Below are 23,353 nucleotides of genomic sequence, written 5' to 3'. Positions count from 1 at the left end.
AAAATATTCCAAAGTATACTAAAAAACTTGGGTGATGAAAATTGAAATGGTAAATTTCATTTCCCACCAACTACCAAGAATAGGTTTCCTCTATCTACAAATTAGGTTCCCCAATAGCCTCCAAATTTGGTTTCTATCAATATAGATAAAATTAGGAGTCAAACCCATAACTTCCATTCTCTCTGTATTATTCTGGTTGGAATAAAAAGATTTGCCTTATAATATGGGCTGTGTTTTTGCCTTATAATGCACTGACAATAAGCTACCAACTTCAACTAAAAGCGAGAATCTGTCTTTTAACTGGTTGCATGCATTGTCATTCGGTAAAAGAGATAGATACGTGAAAATGTATAGTTGGAAATGGTTTAGAGTGAGAGAGCCACATAACGCACAAAAAGCTAAAAGAGAAGTCTAATGATATATACTTTAATCACTGTAATTCCAGGGGAAACAAAACTCAATGGATATGGCCTACTGATGATTATTACTACAAAAAAAAAAAGAAAAAAAGAAATAAAAAGAACACCTCCATGCCATACATTTAAATCTGCCGCTCTTTAATCTTTAATTTCTTTCTACTTTTTTCGGTTTGACAAGATTCACATTCAATGGCTCAATGTGTATCCATATTCTGCTGTTGTCATATGGTAAAAATAACAAGTTTTATGCATACTTTGGCATAATGAAGTTAGCTAGGGCAATGCGACCTCCTTACCCAATTTCCAATTCCCTCGTGGTTTAGATTAGAATGTCGCTCAACTAAACAGCTGGTTTGGTGAAAAATAGAAGCTGAAAAACATAATAGACATTGAATTTCAAATGAATCTTCAACTTAAATAGAGACAGAAGAATCCCATCTTCCATGGCCTCTCTCAATTTTAAATAGGGTAGCATAAAAACAGAGAGAAAAATGAGGAGCAAAATCTGAATTTCCTTGCAAGAAATAAAATGCTGAAAGAGCAGAAAGTGGACTAATGGCAGTAGTTACAATCCTAACTCTGCTTTTGCATTACCATTTCTGAAGATGATACAAACTTCTAAACCAACTCTACAAGAACCCCCAAAAGTGAAACAGGAAAGAAAGGGAATACAGAGCAATAACAAATATGAATCAACAAATTCATCTGCCTGCATTGTTGAGTTTTCCGAGCAAACGAACAACAGAATCCACCCATACAGGAACAGAACCATTCCCGCTTTGGCTTGGAAATCATCTGCTTAGACGTTTTGAGAGACCACCAAACAATTTTACATGTCAAACACAGGAAATTTGATTCTCAATTCGGAACAATCTCATCGTGAGATGCTTCAGATTTTGTCTCAGATTCTTCTTCGACAGTAGACAGCCCACCCTCCCTGACAAAGGCCGGATTTAGAAACTTGGCCAAAAAAGCCCATAGCTTGTAAACATCCTCAAAGTTGGTGAGAAAACCCAAAGAAGCTGTTACAACCTCAACCCGTACAAACCCGCCTTTTCTTCCTTTTTCCATCGGCCTGCACAGTGTAGTATCTTGAAGATTCGAAGCCCCATGCTGTCTCGAGGTATCCATGATTCGTATGTGATTGAGGAAGCCAATGCCAAGAGCGATACCTTCTTTTTCAGCCAGCTTCTGAACAACTTCAGGATTGATCAACCCTCTGTTTTGGTCCCTCACATTGAAAGCCACAGCTGCACCTCTTTCATATTTTATTTTTGGCCCATAGATGTGAACCAAATTTGTTCTGCCGTCTCCATCTGAACCAGGTAACCTTAACTGCAGTAATGAGGTCACAAGCCAGTTGATCAAAAATCGCAATCGGGAGGTCGTTTTATTGAGGCCCAACATATTAACATGATCAATATGTCGGCATGTGATCTCCGGTTCCCTCCTGTCCCAGTCTTGTCCATCACCATATTCCCCATCACTGGTGTAATCTTCGTCGTCCAGACTAGCTGCAGATACCTCTCCTGTCTCAAGATTATGGCTTCCATGATCTCTACAGTTATCTTCTACACTAAAGGACACCCGTCTCCCCCTGCTTGGTGCTTCAGTCTCTTCCAAACCAAATAATCGACCATTAGTAAATTTACTCCCCTCCCTTCTTCCTAACAACCTAAATTCACCTTCAGTTTCTCTTCTTATGGCGCTCTCTCTTATCTCAGCGCAACTTTCCGTGGCTGATCCATTCTCTAGGCTACAATGCTGAGATGTTGAAGTTGAATTCTTGGGACAAAACCCATTTGTAGCAGAGTTCAACAGTGACCCAGTAGGTTTGCTGGTTCCACCACCTTCCCGGATCTCCCCGTTATGATGATCAGAACCAATGTTACCATTTTGTAAAGTGGGGCTGACTTCTGCAAATTGTTCTTCAGGGACTTCCTTGACACGGTCCAAATCCATTGAAACTGATAAGACAGCGGCGTCAAATGATAGCACATGGGAGTCATCGTGTGACCCTGAATTTACCTCTTTGTCATCATATATTGGATTGCCATGTCTATTAGAAGTAGGTCTCGGGGAAAGTTGCTTATGGTTCTTCCTCCCAAGAAGCCAAAAGGGAGGCAAAGGAGAGGAAATCTTCTGTTTGTGAATCTGGACTGATTTGTCAGAACCCAGTGGACTCTGACCCAAATCGATCCAAATTGAATTGTCTGATGACTCGTCTTCACTGAACACAGGACTCTTCATCATGTCCCCTACTGAGATGCTTTCCGTCTCTTCAAATATGGTGCTAGTTCCATCCCTGTCCGAGCTGTTATCTTGATCCATCTCAGTCTCAAATACATCCCTCACCTGAGCAGCCGTGTATGCTCCAGAGAAAGCAGGCATCTGTGATCCATGGCGAGAGTCGGAGGGTTTCTCACCACTTTCAGCTACATGATCATCTTGAATTCCACCCAACTTGTCCAGACCATCTATAGAATCACTAAGATACATTGGGTATTCGGGGGTAATCTTCACCATTCCAGACCCAGTTGACCCCGACTGATTCTGAAGGCTTCCGATAACTGATTTCTTAATCAGAAGGCAGCCAAATCCAGTTGGATCAAACCCAAAGACCCTGTAAAATGATGTGATGATGAAATCAGGCCTGAACAAGGATAAACCAAGCGAATCCATGTCCTTGGGACCCAATGACCCAGCATCAAGCAAGACATGCCAATTGTTCTGTTGTGCTAATGCCATCCACTGGTAAGAATACTTGGCCCCGGTCACTCTAGACTGAACTGGAAAAACAAAAAGACCAGTCGCAGCATCCTTTTTCTTCTTCTTTTTGTTCATAATTTGCTTTCTCAAATCAGTGGAGCACAGTTTGAGGGTTGGCCACTTAAACCAGGCACTGCAAACCTTTGCACCTTTCTCTCTGGCACTCTGAACCATCCAATTCACAGACTGGCTCTCGTAATCAAACATAGTCAACAATTTTTTGTTCGTTTGGAAAGGGTATGATTCGGCCAACAATTTAAATGCAGAACCTCTACTCACAGTAAACACAAGACCATACTCATTCTCAGGAATGTTCAAATAATCCATAATCCTAGTCTTTATATCATGTTCCACAGTGCCTTTCTCAGCACCACCATAAAGCGCATGATTATTCAAATTTGCAGTTATCTCAGACAAACTAAATGTAGAAGACTCCCAGTAGTGCACTGTCTGAAGATACGAAAAAAGCCCAAAACCACAGTAATCAAGGCATACCTTTGGAGACAAATGTGAGTACTCCTCAAGCCTCAGCTGATCGATCTTCTCCGAAGACTGGTATTTCGGGTACATAGTGAGGAACTTCGATAGAGCTTCACGGAGTTCAGGGATGGCGTCTTCTGACTCGAATATGCGCTCAGCCGCGAGTGCAGTGGCACGGAGGAATTCGCGCTGGGTGTGGAGCCTAGCAAGGGATCTGGACCGGCCAAGGCCCTCCTCTTGGTTGCCAAGGGGCTCAGACTCCATGTCCTGGGATTTAAGGAGTGATCCATCCTCCGATGCTTCCTCAAGAGCTTCCCTAAGCTTGTTCTCCTGAAGTTTTCGGAGAATTGAAGTCGTTTTCCGGATGTCAAGATTTGAATCTGATGACCCATCTTTCCGTTTGCTGCCGCTGCTCTTCTTGTCCATGAGCAGAGCAGCACACTGATATAAGGGCTTCCATAGTGAAAAATGCATGAAAGCTAATTGAATTCAATCTATCAAAATACCCAGAGGGGAAAATTGGCTCCGAGCAGCAGAAACACTAGGGTTTTGGATTCAGCCCATCAAACCCTAGCTCCTCCCAGGCAAGAAAGAGATGATTTTTGGCCAGATCAAAGAAAACCCACCTCTGGATTCCAATTGGATTTTCAAAAGGAAGCAGCTTTTGGTTCCAAACGCAAAATTAGAGGAAGAAAGCAAGCGAATTTACTTGAAAGCCAAAAGCCGCTGCTGAAAAAAGCCGGTGGCTCAGTGAAGCATTCGAACAATTTTCCAGGTCAAACCCACCCAAAATAGCATTTAAAAGAAACCCAATTTCCACAAAACGTCAACAAAGTGAATTATTCTGGGAAAAAAGAAGAAAATTAAACGACCCCAAGGAGTGAAAATTAAAGGAAAGGGGGTCAAACCCTAAAAACCCAGATCTCCAAAATTCCAAAGGAACCAACTTTTTGCAAAGGAGAAGAAATTCCCAAATGCACAAATGTTGGAAATTTTTTTCAAGAATCAAAGCCTTTCACTGCACCGCAATTAATTGCAAGCTCTCCCTCTCCTCTCTCCTCTCTCTCTCTAACTTTGACCCAATCTACAAACTACTACACCAATAGCTCCTCCTAATACGAACAGAGAGAAAGAACATTGACTTTCACAAAACCAAAAAGGAAAATGGTGTTCATTTATTCATTTATTTTTATTTAATTTTGTTTTTCTTTTCCGAATTTTTAATCGATCGACAATAATCAGGTTGCTTTGATATTTAGCTGTGTTGGTGGTGGGACCCACGGAAGGCACTACCATCCCTTCCACAGTCGCGCCTTAAAAGTCAAATAATCAGTTGGCTTTGGCTTTCTACAACAGCTGATTTATGTCCAACTAGGCAGGAGGTAGCTGCCTAATTCGCTTAATATGGTGGGTTAATATATGAAATTTCAAATGTTCAGATCATTTAATATGGTGGTCTTGATGGAAAAAATCTGAAGAAGATCTCTTCTCGACAATTTTCACCTGCTTGATTTGCTAATTGTATTTTATTTTATAAGATTTTGCATTGCTATTAGTTATTTGTGAAACTTATCTGAACATATAGGATCTCATCTCCAAATTGTCCACTTGCTATCTTTTTCAGTTAGTTAAATAAGCATATTCCCTCATGAAAAAAATAGTAAAACATAAGTTAAACAATTAGGCCTATTATTATTTGTCCACCACCATAAAATGACATCTAAACATCTTAATTAGTCAACTCTTATATCAATTAGACAAATAAAGATTTCAAATCTTTTTTAAGTTGGCTTTGGTTTCCTTTGTTTAGCGTGTTCTTGAATGTTAACCCCACTTGATTAACAAATAAAAACTTGGTTTGTTTTGATGTCTCCACAATTGGTGATTCAACACTTTTTTTTTTCTTTGGGTAGTGCTATTTGTACACTACTTTTTACCTTTTACAAACTCTTGTTAAATTTTTGTCCATTGATTTTCTTAAATTCATTTGATTTAACAGCCAAAAATTGAGAGATATGTGTGAGAGGTACAAATGAGTATGTGGATAGCATCCCCTCTTTTTTAAATGTTTAAAACCAATGAAAACCCTTAATTTGGTGCTTTGCAATTTGATTAAGGTATAAAGTGTTTTATCCTTGTATATCCATCATGAATGCGTAAAAGACTTATTTCCTTTAATTTATTGGGTTTAAACTCAATGCACATTCTAAAAATGACATTCTTGATAATATTAGTATCATTTGCTTGGAATATCTTCATTTCTTGATATTCATATATCTCATAAGATATTTCTTGTGTTGTATATTAATATTATTGTACCGCAGCCATATCTTCTAGAGGTTTGAAAGTGGCAAGCCTCAAACTTTATATATTATGCAGGTCCTTTATATATTTATGAATGAATATTCAAAATATAAATATGCCAACAACTAACTTTGATGTAGATATAAGAACACGGCTTGCATTCTTATGGATAATGAGTCATTTTTTCATAATAGTTAATCACAATTTTACGTACGTATAAAAACACAAAAGAAAACTTTATGTACATGTTAACTTAATCAAACGGTATTTTATTTGTGAAAAATGAATGATTTCTTTTAGGCAAATAGTCAGGTATTTCATCACCTAGAGAGATTTTTATGTGTGCTGCAAATTTGATTCGGTACATCAAGTGTCACAATTCACATGGTTAGATACTTGAAAAAAAAAATCCAACTACTTATATTATGGCACTTAGAGTTAGTGTACCAAGTCATGTTCCGTCATCTTAAATAGTTATCCATTACATACAATATGTACCCCATGAGAGTTGAAAAGAAGAATGTTGAAAATTAATGGATGCCTTTTGAAGGAGTGCTTTTTTTAGGTTTTAATTTAAAAAAACTAATGGAAAGAGCTTGGAAATTTTGAGTTTTAACGAAAATGAAAAAATAAAGGGTAAAGTGAATGGTACCAGAATTAACTTTTTAGTGTAAAAATATGATTTTTCGTTAAAGTGAACATTATAAGAAGCTTTTCCCTTTACTTTATGATGATCGTTTCCAAGATGTAGCATACCGATGAAGTAAAACTGTCTTCAAGATATGAATGCACGACACAACATTTCCTTAGTAATTGTATTAATAGCAGTTTTTTGTTTTGTTTTGTTTTTTTTTTGTTTTTGGTTTTTTTGTTTTTTGTGTCAAAGGTTACCAATAGAAGTTTAATGGGGTAGTTTTTTATTTATTTATTTTTTATTTTTTTATCACGATGGGTTTGATCTAGTAGAAGAAAGCAAAAACATGAGAAATGTTAAGAAAATTCTTTTAAAAGTGAGACTTTTTATGAACTCTCCGTCACTTTATTTTTTTAACATAATTTCTGCGCTAATTTTTATATTATAACCATTATACAAAAAAATGAGGTGACGAAGATTTTATAGAAAATCTCACTTTAAGAAATCTCCTTAATGAGACCATGTCAAAATTAATAATCATCTACATGCATCTCATGCATTTATAATGTTGTTGTGCATTATTAATACTATTGGCGTTGTTGTAGAGAGAAAAAAAGAAAAACATATATAATATAAATAGAATAAAAAGCTCAAGGCGTTTCAAAGCAGTCGAAATTTTGACCCTGACTCTCTTAAATTTGAATCAAAACTCACAAAAATTTGATTCTTATAAACATGATTCTCACAGTTATTAACCTCTAACTACTACAAAAAACAATGTAAAAATTAAACTCAAGAAGACAACCAATTTCCAACGTATGAAAACTAGACGTGTGTAAGTCGTCGTGGCCAATGTGGAAGATGTTTAGTGTTAGAGGATAGAGCCATACATCGAAAACTTCACAAAATAAATTAAAGTTCATATTGAATAGTTTCACTTCTAATTGAAACAAATAATTAGTAGTGTAACATTAATCCTAAGGATAAATTTTTAGTTATAACGGGAATACGGATGGTATATCACGTGTTTTTATCGAAGTGGTGGAAAATTTTAATTTTTAAGTTATTAATCTTTTAACACACATATTTCACCATTTATATAAGAACATATGATGTACTACTTTATGTGACGGTCACATTGAAAAATCTCTCAACCCTGAGATGTTAACAGTTAGATGATAATGTTGTTGTGCATCAACATCATGCAAGTTTTAGGCAGAAATATATAGCATATCCTAGTTTACTAGCAAAAGCTGAAAGCACACATACAAATGAAACGAGACAATTGATAAGCATACAGCTCCTTTGGATTCCCCTCTCTCCTCAATAGCAGAGAGATTTGGACATGGTGCACACAGCCCTAGAACCTGCCTCCCCACACAAGAACCGATTTTGCAATATTCTAGTTTTACTTTTTCGACTTTGGACTGATTATATTGACTATAGACTAAAGTTAAGGAAAAAGCCAAAAAGTCAAAAAGAAAAAGATATGTTATACATTTCAACTTGTAGTGTGTTTAGCAGGTGTCGCTTCGAGGTTAAAAGTGATTTAGTACAAGCTTTAAGCTTGGAACAGACTTATGATGGATGGAAATAATCAAAACATTAATGCATGATCATCTCTCGAGGAGAGCTTAAAGCTTTTGTGGGCGTGGTCTGTACAATATTTTAGAGTGGTGATTGTTGCTCATATTTGAGGTGATGGTGTATGTGGTTTATGTGCTTGATAAAGGATTATAAAAAGATAACTCGATATTTATTGAAGAGATTGACAGCAGGGCTTTTTTGTTAAAAATTGGAAGATCATCATACGTTGGTACGGTATTTTCCTCATGGAGTCTCCATGATAGTTATCGGCCTTGCAATGTTTAGTTCTCATGACTAGGTTTAGGGTTTAGGATTAAGGATTCTCCATGATTGAAGAATCATATTTTGTGTTTTATGTGTTTATAATTGTAGGTTTGTGATGTTATTTTGACATATGTAATCTCTTGAATTCTAAGAGGCATGTCTAACATGTCAGCCACATATATATGTTTTGATTCTAATGAAATTTCTTTAGATAAATAAAAAGTAACATTTGAATAATTTTATGATAATATATCCTAACAATAGAACACATCAGATTGTAGTCCATTCTTATTAAAACATGTAAAATAATTTACAACATAACTTGTCTCCCTAGGTACTCATAAAGAAACACCCGATACTTTTAAGCTACAATCAAAAGTTGTTAAAACACATAAAATAGTCACACACTTTCAAGCTACAATCAAAAGTTATCTGTATGAGATATTGAGGATTTTTTAAATGTTTTTAGATATTGAGTTTTTATCAATACGATCACCATATGCGAATAGTTTTGTTTAAAAGGAATTAGAAAATAGAGTCAACCATGTATAATTCGGATAAAAAAAATACTTAACTGAATTCTACTTGATCAAATCAATCCAAAACATATGTCATTCATACACAAGGACAATTATATACACCATCGTGAGTGTAACAGGCAATAATAATTCCCACCAAAACTATACAAATTAAAAGTCTCCCTTCTCACTATATTCCAAATTTTAAATTTGACCCAAAAAGTTACAAAATATAAAATGGACACGTTACTTGGGCTTCAAATCAAAGCAAATTCTTTGACATGGTTGGAATTTGATGGTCGTTGGAATTTGGTGGTTTTGAACACATTTTATATGACAATTCGGAACATCAATTGTCATATTGAAGCCAACTTAAGAATACGGGAGTGATTCTTTTTTTTTTTTTTTTCTCTCTATTTTCCTCCCTTCCTATTTGAACAGTCACGGTTAAACCACGTCAACATCTTATATTAATTTTTTATAATAAGAGAAAAATAAAATAAGAAAATGTGAGAAAAAAGAATGAAGATAATGAAAAAAAGGAGAGAAGATAATCCTAATCTAAGAAAAGATCATATTCATAATGCATGCATAGTTGACCAACAATCTTTTTGAATAACCTACAATGCCTTGTCAAATCACGAGGGAGGACTACATCAAATGGTCCAATAGTTGGACATGATCATGAACGTAGTAAAGGATAAATAAGAATTTCTGGAATATAAGTTATTGACGTTGCATTTTATAAAATAAGTCACCAAAATTTTTGAAAAATAATATTACTAGGTTTTCATTATTAAGTTTGACTATTATTGAATTTTATATTAACAATACTTAGAAGACAATCAATTTTTACGATAATTTAATTCATTAAACTGTTTCTTATTAATATTGATAGTTGTCAAAGAATGTACCAAGATTACCATTTGCTCGAATATCGAAGCCTCAATGTTTTCTCTTGCATGCTTACGAAAAGAAGAAAAGGGTTAAATTGCTTTACATAATGGCCAACTAAGTTAATGCAAAATGATGTGCCTCAAAGGCTCAAAGCACAAGAACACCCAACTTTGCCAAAAGTGGGATCTTTACTTGCAAGTAATGAGCAAAAAGGGTGACCTCCTTTTCTTTTCTTCATATGAATGCTTTTGCATATATATATATATTACGTACGACATTTTCAACCCCTCCTCCTTTTCTCTAGATATTGGATTCTCTTCAAGTCTTGCTTCAATGTTCTTTGTACTTGTGCACTAAAACCTTGTTGTGTGCTCTTTCTCTTGTATAAGACGATATTTTAAATTTGTTTAATGTATATAAAAGGAGATTCAAATTTAGGTGCAAGGTATCGAATACTGCTCTAAACCAACTAGTGGCTGGTTAGAACTTTGGTTTAGTGCTTTTTATACTTAAATTCTAAAAATTAATTTCAGGGTTTTTATTAAGAAAATCAGAATAATCATTTTGCACTCTAAAAACGTAATTATGCACCATACCAAGTGTTTTTTCGATCCTTTATATTTGTACATATTTGGAAAGCAAGATGACATTGTTGAAATGTTACAAATAGCTACCAAATGGAAATTCATACTCCAACCAATCACGTGGGGTTAGGTATCTATGATGTGGTAGGAGAAATTCTGCCTAAAGTTGGAGTATCCAATGAAGTTGATAATCACATCTACATTCCACTTTTCCCCTTCATAAGCAATTGGCTTTTTTCTTTTGAGCTTTTATTGCATCAAAGTGCTTTCTAAAGCCAGCAAAGCTCAACTCAATGGTCTACTTAGAACCTATTGTGCCTAACTTCACTAGAGGCAGAGGGCCCAAAAGCTAGCAGAAGGGAAAGATTTTGAGTGTAATCAGAAGTATATCCTGTGGTTGCACGGTAGAATCTCTCCAGTGCAAATGAGATCACCTTTCTATTAATGGATTGGCAATGAGAGGCCAGTTCAATCATCTACTATCTCAAAGGAATGGCCCATGATTAACAGAAAACGGACTTTTTACGAGCCTAGCAGAGTTTACTATTTTAATTAGCAGAAAATCCAACATCAGTGTATAATTACCATGTAATTCGACAAATAAGGGAAGCAAATTAACAATTACCAATATGTGGTGAATGGAGGTCATTAAATTAACTCGTCTGAAATGTAATGACCTACAATTTACTGGTTCATAACAAAATAGGACCTTGACTGAATTCAAAAGGTTGGAAACCACTGTCAATAACATCCAGAAAAACATGGTTTCTTGCAACATACGCAATTCTGTCACACTAACCAAAAGACCCGACTCAATCCTTGCTGAAAGAAATCATACGGATTAGAATCTCGCTGCAATACTCTCTCAGCTACCTAGACTGACACCAAGAGTGTTTGCATCAACAAAATGTCCTATTTGCTAGTTTTCAACATCATGGATGCTGCCTTAGGCATTGCCCTTGCGCCTCTGCCTCAATCTTCCACCAATGCTGTCTGGACTTGGTTCAGCAAGAACACGCTTCTTGTTGAGCTTTGAACCTGTGCCCAATGCAGGACTGCTATCTGGAATTTCCATTTTTTCCTCTTGTAAGTCATCATCCTTAAGCTCGTTTCCTTTCCTGCGTCTCTGCCTTAGTCTTCCACCTATACTATCAGTGCTTGGTTCAATATCCAGAGCAGGCTTCATTTCAGACTTTGAGCTAGTTTCCAATGCATTATTGCTACTACCAAGTTTCATATCCATCAAAGGCATTGTATTCTCTTTCCCACCTTGACGATCATCTCTGCTGCTCTCAGTCTCAGATTGAAGCTTTGACAATCCAAGGTGGTCACCAACCTTGTGGTCAACCTCAGGTGATCCAAAACTTTCAGGCTGTTGTACCACATCTGAAAAGGACAATCCCCTCTCTGCAGAAGTTTGGTTGTTAATATCTAGATTTGTGCTATTCTTGATATCATTCTCCTTCTCACTCTTAAACTCGTCATCTCTTTCTTGCCAAGTTAGAAGTTTTATCGCTCCAATATCATTGTCATCCTTGACAATTTCTTCACATGATGCATCTACATCTGGGAATTGCAACGACCTCTTTGCAGAAACTTGATTCGTGGTTTCCAGATTTTCTCCTGAATTTGTCTGTCCTTGTTGGGTGTGAATGAGATAGTGTGCAACTGATTTGAAACCTAGTTGTGATACCTGGAAAGTAGACAAAATTAATCTTAGCCCCGTTGCCCAGGGACAAAAGAGAGAACAAAAAATATGTGGCATGGTTTTGAAAGGAACCTTCTTGTAGAGGATGCCAGTAGGAGGCCATCCTTTTTTTGTCCGACAGAAACTACAGTTGCAAATTCCGCGGCAGACAGGGCAAATCCAATCTGGATTCTGATTGGCTTCAATTACATGCTCCCCATATCTGCTCCAAGAAGATAAATAAATAAGTATAAACATTGGATTAACACATTTAAGAATGCATGAGTCAACCATTACAAAAAGAGGTTAGGTAGCCCTCTTGCAAAGCACAAAAGGATGATTCATACAAGCCAACTGTGTAGAACATATCTGAGGCAAAACCTACGAGATGTGTGAAGTCCAACCGATGAAAATTTTGTTAGCCACCCACTTTTTTCCTTTCCTTTTGGGGCTTCCGGGGGAATGTCCATGCAATACATTAATCATTAATACTATATATCATTTAAAGTTGACCTTCATTGGAATTTGACAGTCTGCAGTCATAGTATTCTAAAGGAACTTCTCTGTGTATAGTTGACAAAAAATAAAAAAAAAAAAAAAAAAAAACTTGCTATAATTCCATCATGCCACTGCAGCCTAAGCTTCACCCAGCTTGTTTCACTCCCATAAAATGCAAGGAAATTGATATAAGGATTGTAAGACAAGCATCACTGAGGTCAGCACGTTGCAATTCACATAAAAGAAATAAAAATGGAATCTACGTGTCAACTTCAAATTAGGGACAGCATAAGTGGGAACCCAGTAGTAAAAAACAGCAGGTTGTAAAGTTTGACAATCAAAGCAAGTGCCCAAGAGGAGCATTCTAGGAGTCTACGGTTTTTAACCGCTTTGCAACGTTACAACAATCTGCCTAATGTTTACAAACCAATGGGACCAAACTGATACTAGATGAGAGAAGAAACTTTCAAGAGTATATAGTTTACCGCATGTACAGACAATCGCCACAAAACTGCCCTTGGAGCCTGTTGCATTGGTTGCATTGAGTATGATGGCCCAGAGTTTTCTGCCTGTAAAACAGAATTTCAATCTTGCAAATATATTAAGCCAATGCACTAGTCCAGAAAGACCTATACTACAACGCTTATCGAGACACAGCATATGGCAAGAAAATGATACTGAAATTATGGACATGGAGGGTGAATATTTCATTAGTACTTTGTCACTATAATATTCCATGTTCATACCAGTTATGTTCCTTACCTTGTCCTCCACTCTAATTAGCGCTCATTTGGAAGTGCTTTTAAAATGACTGAAAGCACTTTTGGTGAAATGTTTTTGGGTTCCAAAAGCACTTGAAGTGCTTTTCACTTGCATTTTACTAAGGATTGGTTCCAACAACACTCATCAAAAGCGCTCTCAATCATTTTAAAAGCACTTTCAAACAAGCCCTTAATCATCTTTTAAATATCCCAAACCTTTTGTTTTATCCTAGCTTATCATTCTCTCCGAGTCTAAAAAAAGGCATTCGATATTTAGATAAGGCTGCATTTTGGCAGAAAAATGTATACCTGCATTGATGGCAAGTCTTTCCTCTAACCGGGTCATAAATCCGCTTTCCATCTTTTCCATAACCATCCACAAACAGAGTCCAGGTCTTATCAGTGTTGCCCAACAGCGTCTCATGCTCCTGTGTGTAAATCTCCGGCCTATCACCCTCCTCCAGCGTAATACCTTTCATGTACGAAGCCTCATCCTTCTTCAACACATGCACCTCTGCGTAGCTCACTGGTGTCGCATTCTTCAATCTGAACCCATAAAACAAAATCATGGAAAAAACCAAAAGAAATCAACTCTAACCAAATTGAAGTAAAAGTAACTGAGAACCCAATCCACATTCTCCAAAGTCAAGTACCAAAAAGCATTCACACTCAGAAACAGCTTCAAACCAACAACAATCACAGACCTGGTCGAATAACGATTTAATCTTTAAAGCAAAAACGTGTGTGATTTTTCAAATTTTGAGAACCCATCAAACATTCAAAACCAGAAACAGTAAAAAGCCACCAGAATCAGAGACCCATTTGTTAAATATTCTAATTTCTAAGGGCAAATTTTCATTATCCAAGAAGTTAACGGAGAGGGCATGGGAAAGATTACCTAGACGAACGACGAGTGGGTCCTCGTGACCGAATGGAAGTGGGTCCTGACAGGCGTCGTACTTCGGCCGGAATAGCTCTTCGTTGATCTAATCGACTGAAAGTTAGATTTGAGCTGAAGAGAGATATCAACGATGCCGAGCTTTTGCATTCTTTCGCGGTTTTCTCTGATTCGATCTTCTCTGGACTGCTCGTACAGAGACTTGGGGGTTTGGGGGTGCTCATTGTTGCTTCGAGGGTTAGGGTTTGCTGAGGATTCTAGGGCAACAGTCTTCATTCCCAGAGTTGGCATTGTGAACTCTCTCTGTCTCTGGGAATCTGATGAGTCTCTGCGGGTGTGGGTGACTTGAATTTACTCTCTCTCTCTCTCTTGGACTCTGAGTCGCAGTGGGCGATTTGAATCCCTCGCTCCAACGGTCAAATTTGGAGCCCAAATTGTGGATTTTCCCCTATTTAGCAAACATGGGGAGAGAGATTAAGCATTAGGACTCCTAATTTAGGACACACCATTTTCAGTGTGTTTTTTCTTTATTGGCATTTTGGGGCATGTCCGGCATGGGGTTTATATTTTTCTATTGCCTTGTTTTTTTTTCTTTATTGATTAATGGAAAATACAACTAATTTAATAAGAATAATGCTAAGTACGTAAAATAATGCGTCACTAATTAAATATGTGCTTTAATTCAAACTGAAATTTGATTAATAGTTACAATAAAAATTTATACGGTGTAGATTATGTGACATCATTTGGTGCACAAATTAAGTGCACGAATTTCGTGTATGTAACGCCATCCATTTCATAATCATTTTGGTTTATTTCCTTTTTTCAAATTTCGTTATTAATTCCTATAAACAAAGATTTCGTTATTTGTACTAAAAAAAAAGATTTGGTTATTAATTTTTCCATATTTAATGTTATTTAAAAAATTTAAAAGATTTATTTGGCAACCAATTTTAGTTTTTTGGTAACCAATTTAAGTTTTGTTATTAGACTTCGTTGCTCAACTCGGTCACTGACAAAGTTCGAGCTTTGACCGTCAAAATGCTACAGACTTTTTGTAATAGGACGTTAATTTTTATGACAAAATTTCAACGAGTTGGGTTGGCATGCAGGTGCACTAACGGCTCCAAGAAAAGGAGTGACGTGGTGAAATCTAGGACGTTGAATTTCCAACGGCATATTTTTGGATCGTTGGATTTCAATGGTAAAAAAATTTTGAAATTCGACCTGAACGGCTAGATGACGTATCTGAATTGTTGGATTTCCAAATCAATGGTCCAGGTTTTTTGGCATTAAAAAAATCAGAAAAATTGGAATTGTTGCCATTGGTATATGTGTCACAATGGTCTAGAATAATTAAGTGATTAAAAAAAATTATAAATTATATTTTATTATTTATAAAAAATTTTAAAATATTAATATTTTAATTGGTTGACTATTCAATTTAAGCATAAAGATACATTTAGACCATTAATATTCACTGAAGGAGATTGGGTTGCCAATAGCCTCGGATTGTTTGGTGTTGGCAGTGTTTTGTTTTCGGTTTTCGTTTTTCGTTTGGGCTTGAGTTTCTTCAGGTAGTTATTTTTCTGACCAAATTTTATTGGACAGAACACTATCTCATGAACAACTATATAATTCTGTAGGACTGAAGGTGCACGTCTAGAGGTAGGTTTGGGTTCTTTTTTGGTCAATAGGTAGGTTTGGATCTAAGATTTTCAACTTTTGGGTTTTCAAAATCTTTTAAATATATTAATCAAAACCAGGTTTTTAGTTAAAATAATTTTTGAAATTGGCATAACTTCTCATTTTGATCTTTGACAATAAAATTCAATAGAAGTAGTCTGTGTTTGTCCACAGTATATCATTTTGATCATTCTGTGAAAAATAAGTCAAAATCCTCGTTAAGTGAAGATTAAAGTTTGACAAAAATAATTTTTAAAAGGTAGTCACGTGGTTGTTTATGTGATAATTTAATGAGGATATTACCATATTTTTCATGGAATGACCAAAATAATTTACAGTGAACAAATTAAAGACCTCTATCAATTTTCATTTCCAGGATCAAAGTAAGGAGTTATGCCAGTATAATTTTTTATTAAAAAAAAAAAAAAAACCTAATCAAATCTGGTTTTATAGTATAAGATATGGACTCACTGCATGCGGATCAATAATTAAATCGATAAATTAAATAGCAGTTGTATCAACTTCTAACAAAGCCAACAAGAAGCTCCCCCTATGACTGTCTATGATTCTATGACGTGAGTGAGTCATTGTTTGCATGGTTGCAGAAGCAACCTAAAATGTCCTCAACGGTTGAGAAAATCCCACCAATGTTGGTCAACTAAACTCATCAAAACGTGTTCATAGATCAGGACTTTACCTCTACAAATAGGCCACACCAAATGCAGCAGCAGCTGGAAAATTAGAACAGTATAAATCTTACAAGTTTTCACCAATGGCTTCTTTTAGCTTCTCTCGTAGCAAGAAGCTGCTGCATATATAGTTACTTTTTAGGACTTAGTTTTCATATCATCGACTTTGTGAAGCTTCAAAGCTGCATGGCCATGGATTATTCTTACACTGTGGCCTGCGTAGGGTTTGTTCTTTTGATCGTTTTTAATCTGAGTTATTTGGGAAATGCTGCTGAGAATCAAGGGTTAGGAGCTTCTTTTATCTTTGGTGATTCTCTGGTTGATGCTGGAAACAACAACTATTTGCCCACGTTGTCGAAGGCCAATATGGCTCCGAACGGGATTGATTTCAAGGCGTCTGGAGGAAAACCAACTGGAAGGTTTACCAACGGCAGAACCATTGGTGATATTGTTGGTAAGGGTATCCTTGTTGGTAGTATAACCTCTTCTCCAATATAAGCCGGTCTAACGTGCGTACGGGAAAAACTTACAGATGTCATGTTGTATACTCATTTCTTTTTATCTTGTACATTGCATAGTTAGTATATATGACGAGTAAGATGAAAGAAAGGGGTGTATAACATGTTACATGGGAGTTTTTATTTTTTATCGACTGTAGAGGACGATATAAACTTGACATTTATCAACGTTGTGAAACATAGTTTTTAACTTGGGGTGTGTTATTTGTTTATGCAGGAGAAGAATTGGGGCAACCAAAGTATGCACTCCCATATTTGTCACCAGATGCCAAAGGGAAAGCCCTATTGGTTGGGGTGAATTATGCATCAGGAGCAGCAGGGATTATGAATGCAACAGGAAGAATATTTGTAATTAGCTAGCTCTCAACCCTCTGTGGATTAACCTTGCTTAGTTTAATTTATGCACTTAAATAACACATGTTTTGTCTGATCACAGAGGATTAAACCATAAATGTTGCAGGTTAATAGGGTGGGAATGGATATCCAAGTTGATTTTTTCAACCAGACAAGGATGCAGATCGACAACGTATTGGGTCCATCACAGGCAAAAGAGTACATTATGAAAAGATCTATTTTTTCAGTCACAATTGGGTCCAATGACTTTTTGAACAATTATCTACTACCAGTCCTCTACATTGGAGCAAGAATTTCTCAGAGCCCAGATGCTTTTATTGATGATTTGATCTCTCACTTCAGAGTCCAACTTACTGTACGTATATTTTGTTAAAAGTTTTTTTATTTTAATTTTTTTAATAGGATATTCTAAACTACTATAATTTACTTAGAAGGGATATTCAACCTTGGCGTATACAGCAGTCACACTTTTATTACCTAACCCACATCTGTACATACATATTTAAGTTAATCCACTACCACTTTTCTTGATTAATTGGGTTCTTAATTATGGTTATTGACTAATTGATTTGTGCAGAGACTTTATCAATTGGATGCTCGCAAATTTGTGATTGGAAATGTTGGACCTATTGGATGCATACCTTACCAAAGGACCATAAATCAACTGAATGCAGACCAGTGTGTGGATTTGCCAAATAAGCTAGCTCTTCAGTACAATGGGCGGTTGAAGGGCTTGCTTGCTGAACTGAGTGAGAACCTTCCAGGATCAACATTTGTTTATGCAAACGTGTATGATGTAGTGATGGATGTCATTACAAATTATGACAAATATGGTAAGCCCAAATAAACCTAACATGTTTAATGAGCTATATATTTCTAGTGACACTATAATCTAGAGCTAGTCTCAGCGTTTACTCATATAGATGATGAGTTTGATACCTAGAGTGATAACAACAACTGTATGGATTCTGAGAAGAAAATCAAAACTAAATTTCAAACCTATTATATTAGACTCAGTGAATATTGGTTTCTGAACCTGTCATAATGCGAAACAATAGTCATTTTGAATAACTCTGCTAGAACTTCCGTAATGTTCCAATTTTCCCTAATAGTATTGATATATATGCAGGATTTACAACAGCAAGTGTAGCATGCTGTGGAATTGGTGGCCAATACGCAGGTATAATTCCATGTGGTCCACAATCCAGTCTCTGCAAGGATCGGTCGATGCATGTTTTCTGGGATCCCTACCATCCAAGTGAAGCTGCCAACCTTATACTTGCCAAAAAATTGCTTGATGGAGACACAAGAATCATTTCTCCAATGAATCTCAGACAACTCAGAGACCATGGATTAGGGTAACTATGTAATGGTGGTTAACTTAATGTGCTGCTGGATTTGTTGGTGACATACCCCTGCATTTGTGGTAAACTTTGTGTCAGTTTAAGGTTGCCTTTAATAAGCCTTGAGTAGGCCTTCAGGCTATCTTAAATGAGTTAGTGTTTTTTAGGCATGCTACTATAGGCCCATACCAACAGATTGAATGATTGGTTGTTTGTTTTAGGTTGTTTGCTTACTCCATAAGTAATTCAATTTCATTATCAAATGGATTGTACCATAAGGGTGTTAAATCTATGTTAAGTTCTTTTTTATGACTTGGTGACAAGGACTTTTATAATTTCTGTATGTTGATACTAAGGGAGAACCACAAATTAATCAAACTGTATTCTAAGTCAGTTTGCAATTCTCATGTAAATGTAAAGACAGAAAACAAGACAAATTAACTTGAAAAATAAAGTATTTAAAGCGATGAAAAGTAAAGGCATGTTAGATTTTGAATCAACAGAATAATAACTTGCATGAAATGTAAATGAATTAAAGATATACAGTAAATACATGCATTCGGGCAAGACTACTCGCCAGTCTGGCAAGTTCTTGAAAGTACAGGATGTGTTGAGAAAGGAAATTCACTACAGAAATCGATACTACAAAGAAAGTAGCAGAGTTAAAAATATAAAGAGTGTTTGAACTACGAAGGGAATTTGTAAAAAGTAGGCTTATAGAACTTTGAAGTCTTTTTGTATGTTGAGTTGAATGTAATTTTCTTCTTCCTTTTGCTACCTTTTAAGAACATCCTCTTTCTTCCAGAGTAAGCCCTTTTAGTTCATTCCCTCTAATCCAAGTGGCTGATTTGATTGCTGTTAGATGATGAGTTTTCACTTGGATACTTGAGCTTTTATCCCTTGAAACTAAGAAATTGCGACTGGAAAGTACTTATTGTCTGTGAAACTCGACTAAGTAATTTTCCTTCTGTGTGAAAGAGGGTTTTTGCCACCCACAATTGCCATGTCATAAAGCACTTTTAAATTTTAGGTCGTGCACTGTTTATTTGTTGCACAACCATTAGGCTTCAGACATAATTCATATGGGCCTTGGACAGTTCCAAGAGTCTATTTTTAGTCCAAACTGGGTTAATGATTCAGTTGGAATTTTCTTCCATCACATTCTAGTGATCCAGTTTCTGCCTTTCCTAAGGTAGCAATGAAAAGGTTTGACTTTAGCTTTGATTCTGCTTTCTCTTCTTAAGTTGAGCCAGCTCTATTCAAACAAGTTTGAAAGCTGGCTCTTTTTCAGCTCTATATTAACTATTGACCCATCTCTACACCCTCCAGCAATCTAGTTCCAGTCTTAAGATTAATCTCCACCCTTCGCAGGGCTCCCCTTTTATTAAGAATTTGTGCATGGGCGACTTGCTGGTTAGGCGAGTGGGTACAACCATGCATGCCTTTATTATGTAAATTGGTGTAACAAATGCTAGCCCTTTTCAAATAATGTTTATGCCTTATTTGGTTTGGGAGATTTGGGGACTTGGTTTTAGGATTTTTATTAAATTTTGGTTCGATGAACTTTAAATGTGTAAGTAGTTACGTTCAAATTGGAATAGAGAACAATGTATGAAAACCTTGAGTTCAGGAGAGATTTTTCAATGTGATCGGTACACGGGGTGGTACACCACGTGTCACCATATAAATAGTGGGATATGTGTGCTAAAAAGTTAATAACTTAAAAAATAAAATTTTCAACCACTTCTATTAAAACACATGGTATACTACTTATGTTCTTGTCACAATGAAAAATTTCTTGAGTTCAGAGTTTGATATCCCTTCCAATGTAACAAAAAAAATTAACAAGAACGTGGAAGTATTATTTCATTCCCCAGCAAAATCAACTCTGCAACCAAATCATTTAGAACTTACTTTTGAGTCTTGTGGTGTGAAATTATATATTCCACATCCATGTCTCTTTCAACTAATTCAAGCTTTCATGTTGAATCTAAATCTTACGTTCACAAGCTTGTACAGTTTGAAGACGTTTTTCAAGATGCTGGAAGATGTCTCACCTGGCGCCATCAAGCATGCTTGAATAATTCATGTTTGTGTACGGCAGTTATAGGTTTCTTATAAAAGGTTTTGTTTTAAGGAAAACTGATGAAAAATTCTTAAAAATTTTAGTTTTTAATCAAAATAATAAAATAAAGGTGTAAGTAAATAGTACTAGAAGTAATTTTTCAAAGTAAAATATCCTTAACGTTAAAAGTAAATAGTACCAAAAGTGTTTTATTAAGATTCCTTTTATTTTATGACAATGTGCACCGCTATCACCACAAAATTTAACACGCAGCCTTCTTTATTTTTTGTTCAAAGGATATTATGCACTGAGTCTAGTATAGGGCTAGTTTCGGTTTGGTAACCAAACCAAAAATGTTAAACTGAAAATCAATACAAAATTTCGATTAACTAAAAATCAAATCGTAAATGATCCGAAATTTTTGGTGATCCAAAGTTTGATAAAATGAAAAATTGAATTGGTTTCGGTTTGCTTTGGTAAACGAAAATTGAATCGGCCTCTGTTTGTTAGGCCGAAGTTTTTAGGCTATCTTAATTTAGCCCATATTTAAGAGATTTTGAGTGTCAAAGTTTGGCAAAATTTTTATGTGAGCTTGAAAGTTTGAATTGGAATGTCAAATTTTTATGTAACTTAAAAAATTCAGCGAAATTTGCAGCAGTAGCAAATGGCGGTGGTCTGGTAAAAGAGAGAGAATGATTGAATGAGTTTGTTATTATGAACTAATGAGTGAGATTAATCTCAACCGAACACACTAATATACTATATATATCTAAAAAATAGATTTCGGTTCGGTTTCACCTTCTTTATGAACCAATGGTTGAGATTAATCTCAACCAAATACACAAATATAGTTTGCTTACCGAAATCGAACCAAAAAGTTTGGTAAATTTTGGTTTGGATATATTTCGGTTTTGGTAATTTTGATTTTGTAATTTTCAGTTCGATTTCTGTATTTAGTTAAGAAATGTCAACACTAATTATCTAGTATATTAAAATTGAGTAATGCTAGTAGATTAAATTTGTAGACTAAATTTGCACACTAAATGATGTATTACCAATAAGAAATAAGCATGTTAATCAACACTGAAGTAAGAATCCACAATGAGACAAATTATCAATGATCACATTTATCAATGATGATTAAGAGAGACATGTTATGTATCATTCCGTGTCAGAAATAAAAAAAAGTCAAATACAACTCAGAGTGAGACAAATTAAGAGAGACATAGATAGCAATCAAAATCACTGTACACTATACAAATTAAGAGAGACAAATTATCAACACTTAAGTAAGAAATAAGAAAAAGGCCAAATACAACCCAGAGTGAGACAAATTAAGAGAGACATAGATAGCGATCAAAATCATTGTTCTAAAAATCCCCGCCTAGGCGCTAGGTGGCTGGCCACCGCTCAGATTAATGTCTAAGCGTTTGAAAATTAAGAAATGACTCTTAGACTTGCTGAGGCATCCGCCTAGGCACTCACCTAGGTTGCGATTCACTTAGGTAGAAAATAGATAACTTTCATTTTGCATTTTATTTTTTTTCAATAAATTGTAAAAGACTTGTTAAATACTTAAATGAGCACAAATTATATGCTTGTTCCCCATATTTTCATTATGGTCCAATACTTCATAATATTTGTGTCATTCTATTTTGTAGTTTATGATGAAGTTATATATATTTTAAGTATACACATATACTTATTTACACGAAATATAATGGATTTAGTTAAATTCGCCTAGTCCGCCTAGACCCCGTCTAACTGTCTGGGCGCTAGACCTCAACGCACCACCCAACTAGAGCCAACCGTCTTTTAGAACCTTGATCAAAACTCTCAACTGATGGAGAAAGGAAGAAAACGGAGGCGTTGTCAGTGCTGATCGGAGATCGAATAAGCAGTAAGCAGTAAGCTGTGAGCAGTAAGCAGTAGGGGAGGAGTGGATGGAGACTGACAGGGCTGAAAGCGACCTATGATTGATTGCCGGAGACATTTTTGTGGCCCTCTGTGGCTGAGCGTGCTATTATCCTCTTGACCGACAACCAGGCCACATGATTTTCTCCGCCGTGTGTCGCTGTGATAGGGCCCCCTATATACCTTGTTCATATGAGCTGATTTTAAAGGGAGAATCCTTCATCTTATTCTTATCCAAGACTTTGCGATGGAGACAAAAGTATAATACAATCTTTTGTATCTGCATTTGTTTTTATAAAAACTACTTTGATGTACTTCTAATCTTAAATCTTTAAAAGAATTTAGTGTCTAATCCCAATATCTCCCTCTCTTTTTGTTTTTTCGTTCTTGTTTTTCTTATTTGGTTGGTCCTATTCAAACCCAAAAAGATGTGTTGAGTACCCTTCTCAAACTTGTTCATCAAAATTTTGCAATTGCAAAACAA

The 23,353-nt window shown here is 35.9% G+C and overlaps 3 protein-coding genes across 3 annotated transcripts; 1 reads left to right on the top strand and 2 right to left on the bottom strand.

The window, feature by feature from the left end:
• Positions 1–967: 967 nt before the first annotated feature.
• Positions 968–4,859, bottom strand: LOC103955995. Its single transcript, XM_018649628.2, has one exon. The coding sequence runs from the start codon at positions 4,140–4,142 to the stop codon at positions 1,278–1,280; it is 2,865 nt and encodes a 954-aa protein (XP_018505144.2). The 5' UTR covers positions 4,143–4,859; the 3' UTR covers positions 968–1,277.
• A 6,227-nt stretch (positions 4,860–11,086) lies between these two features.
• Positions 11,087–14,836, bottom strand: LOC103955988. Its single transcript, XM_009367912.3, has 5 exons — positions 14,301–14,836; positions 13,712–13,948; positions 13,127–13,210; positions 12,237–12,366; positions 11,087–12,149 (listed from the first exon to the last, which is right to left on the bottom strand). Exons 1-5 carry the CDS (start codon positions 14,522–14,524, stop codon positions 11,403–11,405), a joined length of 1,422 nt encoding a protein of 473 aa, XP_009366187.2. The 5' UTR covers positions 14,525–14,836; the 3' UTR covers positions 11,087–11,402.
• A 1,891-nt stretch (positions 14,837–16,727) lies between these two features.
• Positions 16,728–19,199, top strand: LOC103955979 (GDSL esterase/lipase At2g23540). Its single transcript, XM_009367899.3, has 5 exons — positions 16,728–17,129; positions 17,411–17,541; positions 17,654–17,902; positions 18,125–18,380; positions 18,677–19,199. Exons 1-5 carry the CDS (start codon positions 16,862–16,864, stop codon positions 18,907–18,909), a joined length of 1,137 nt encoding a protein of 378 aa, XP_009366174.1. The 5' UTR covers positions 16,728–16,861; the 3' UTR covers positions 18,910–19,199.
• The last annotated feature ends 4,154 nt before the right edge of the window (positions 19,200–23,353 follow it).

This window comes from the organism of the source record quoted next, unplaced genomic scaffold (assembly GCF_019419815.1).
Source record: "Pyrus x bretschneideri cultivar Hongxiangsu unplaced genomic scaffold, Pyrus_bretschneideri_v1 Contig8, whole genome shotgun sequence".
NCBI classification, from domain to species: domain Eukaryota; kingdom Viridiplantae; phylum Streptophyta; class Magnoliopsida; order Rosales; family Rosaceae; genus Pyrus; species Pyrus x bretschneideri.
Note: the sequence above shows the minus strand (reverse complement) of the source record. Positions and strands in the feature narration are given on the sequence as shown.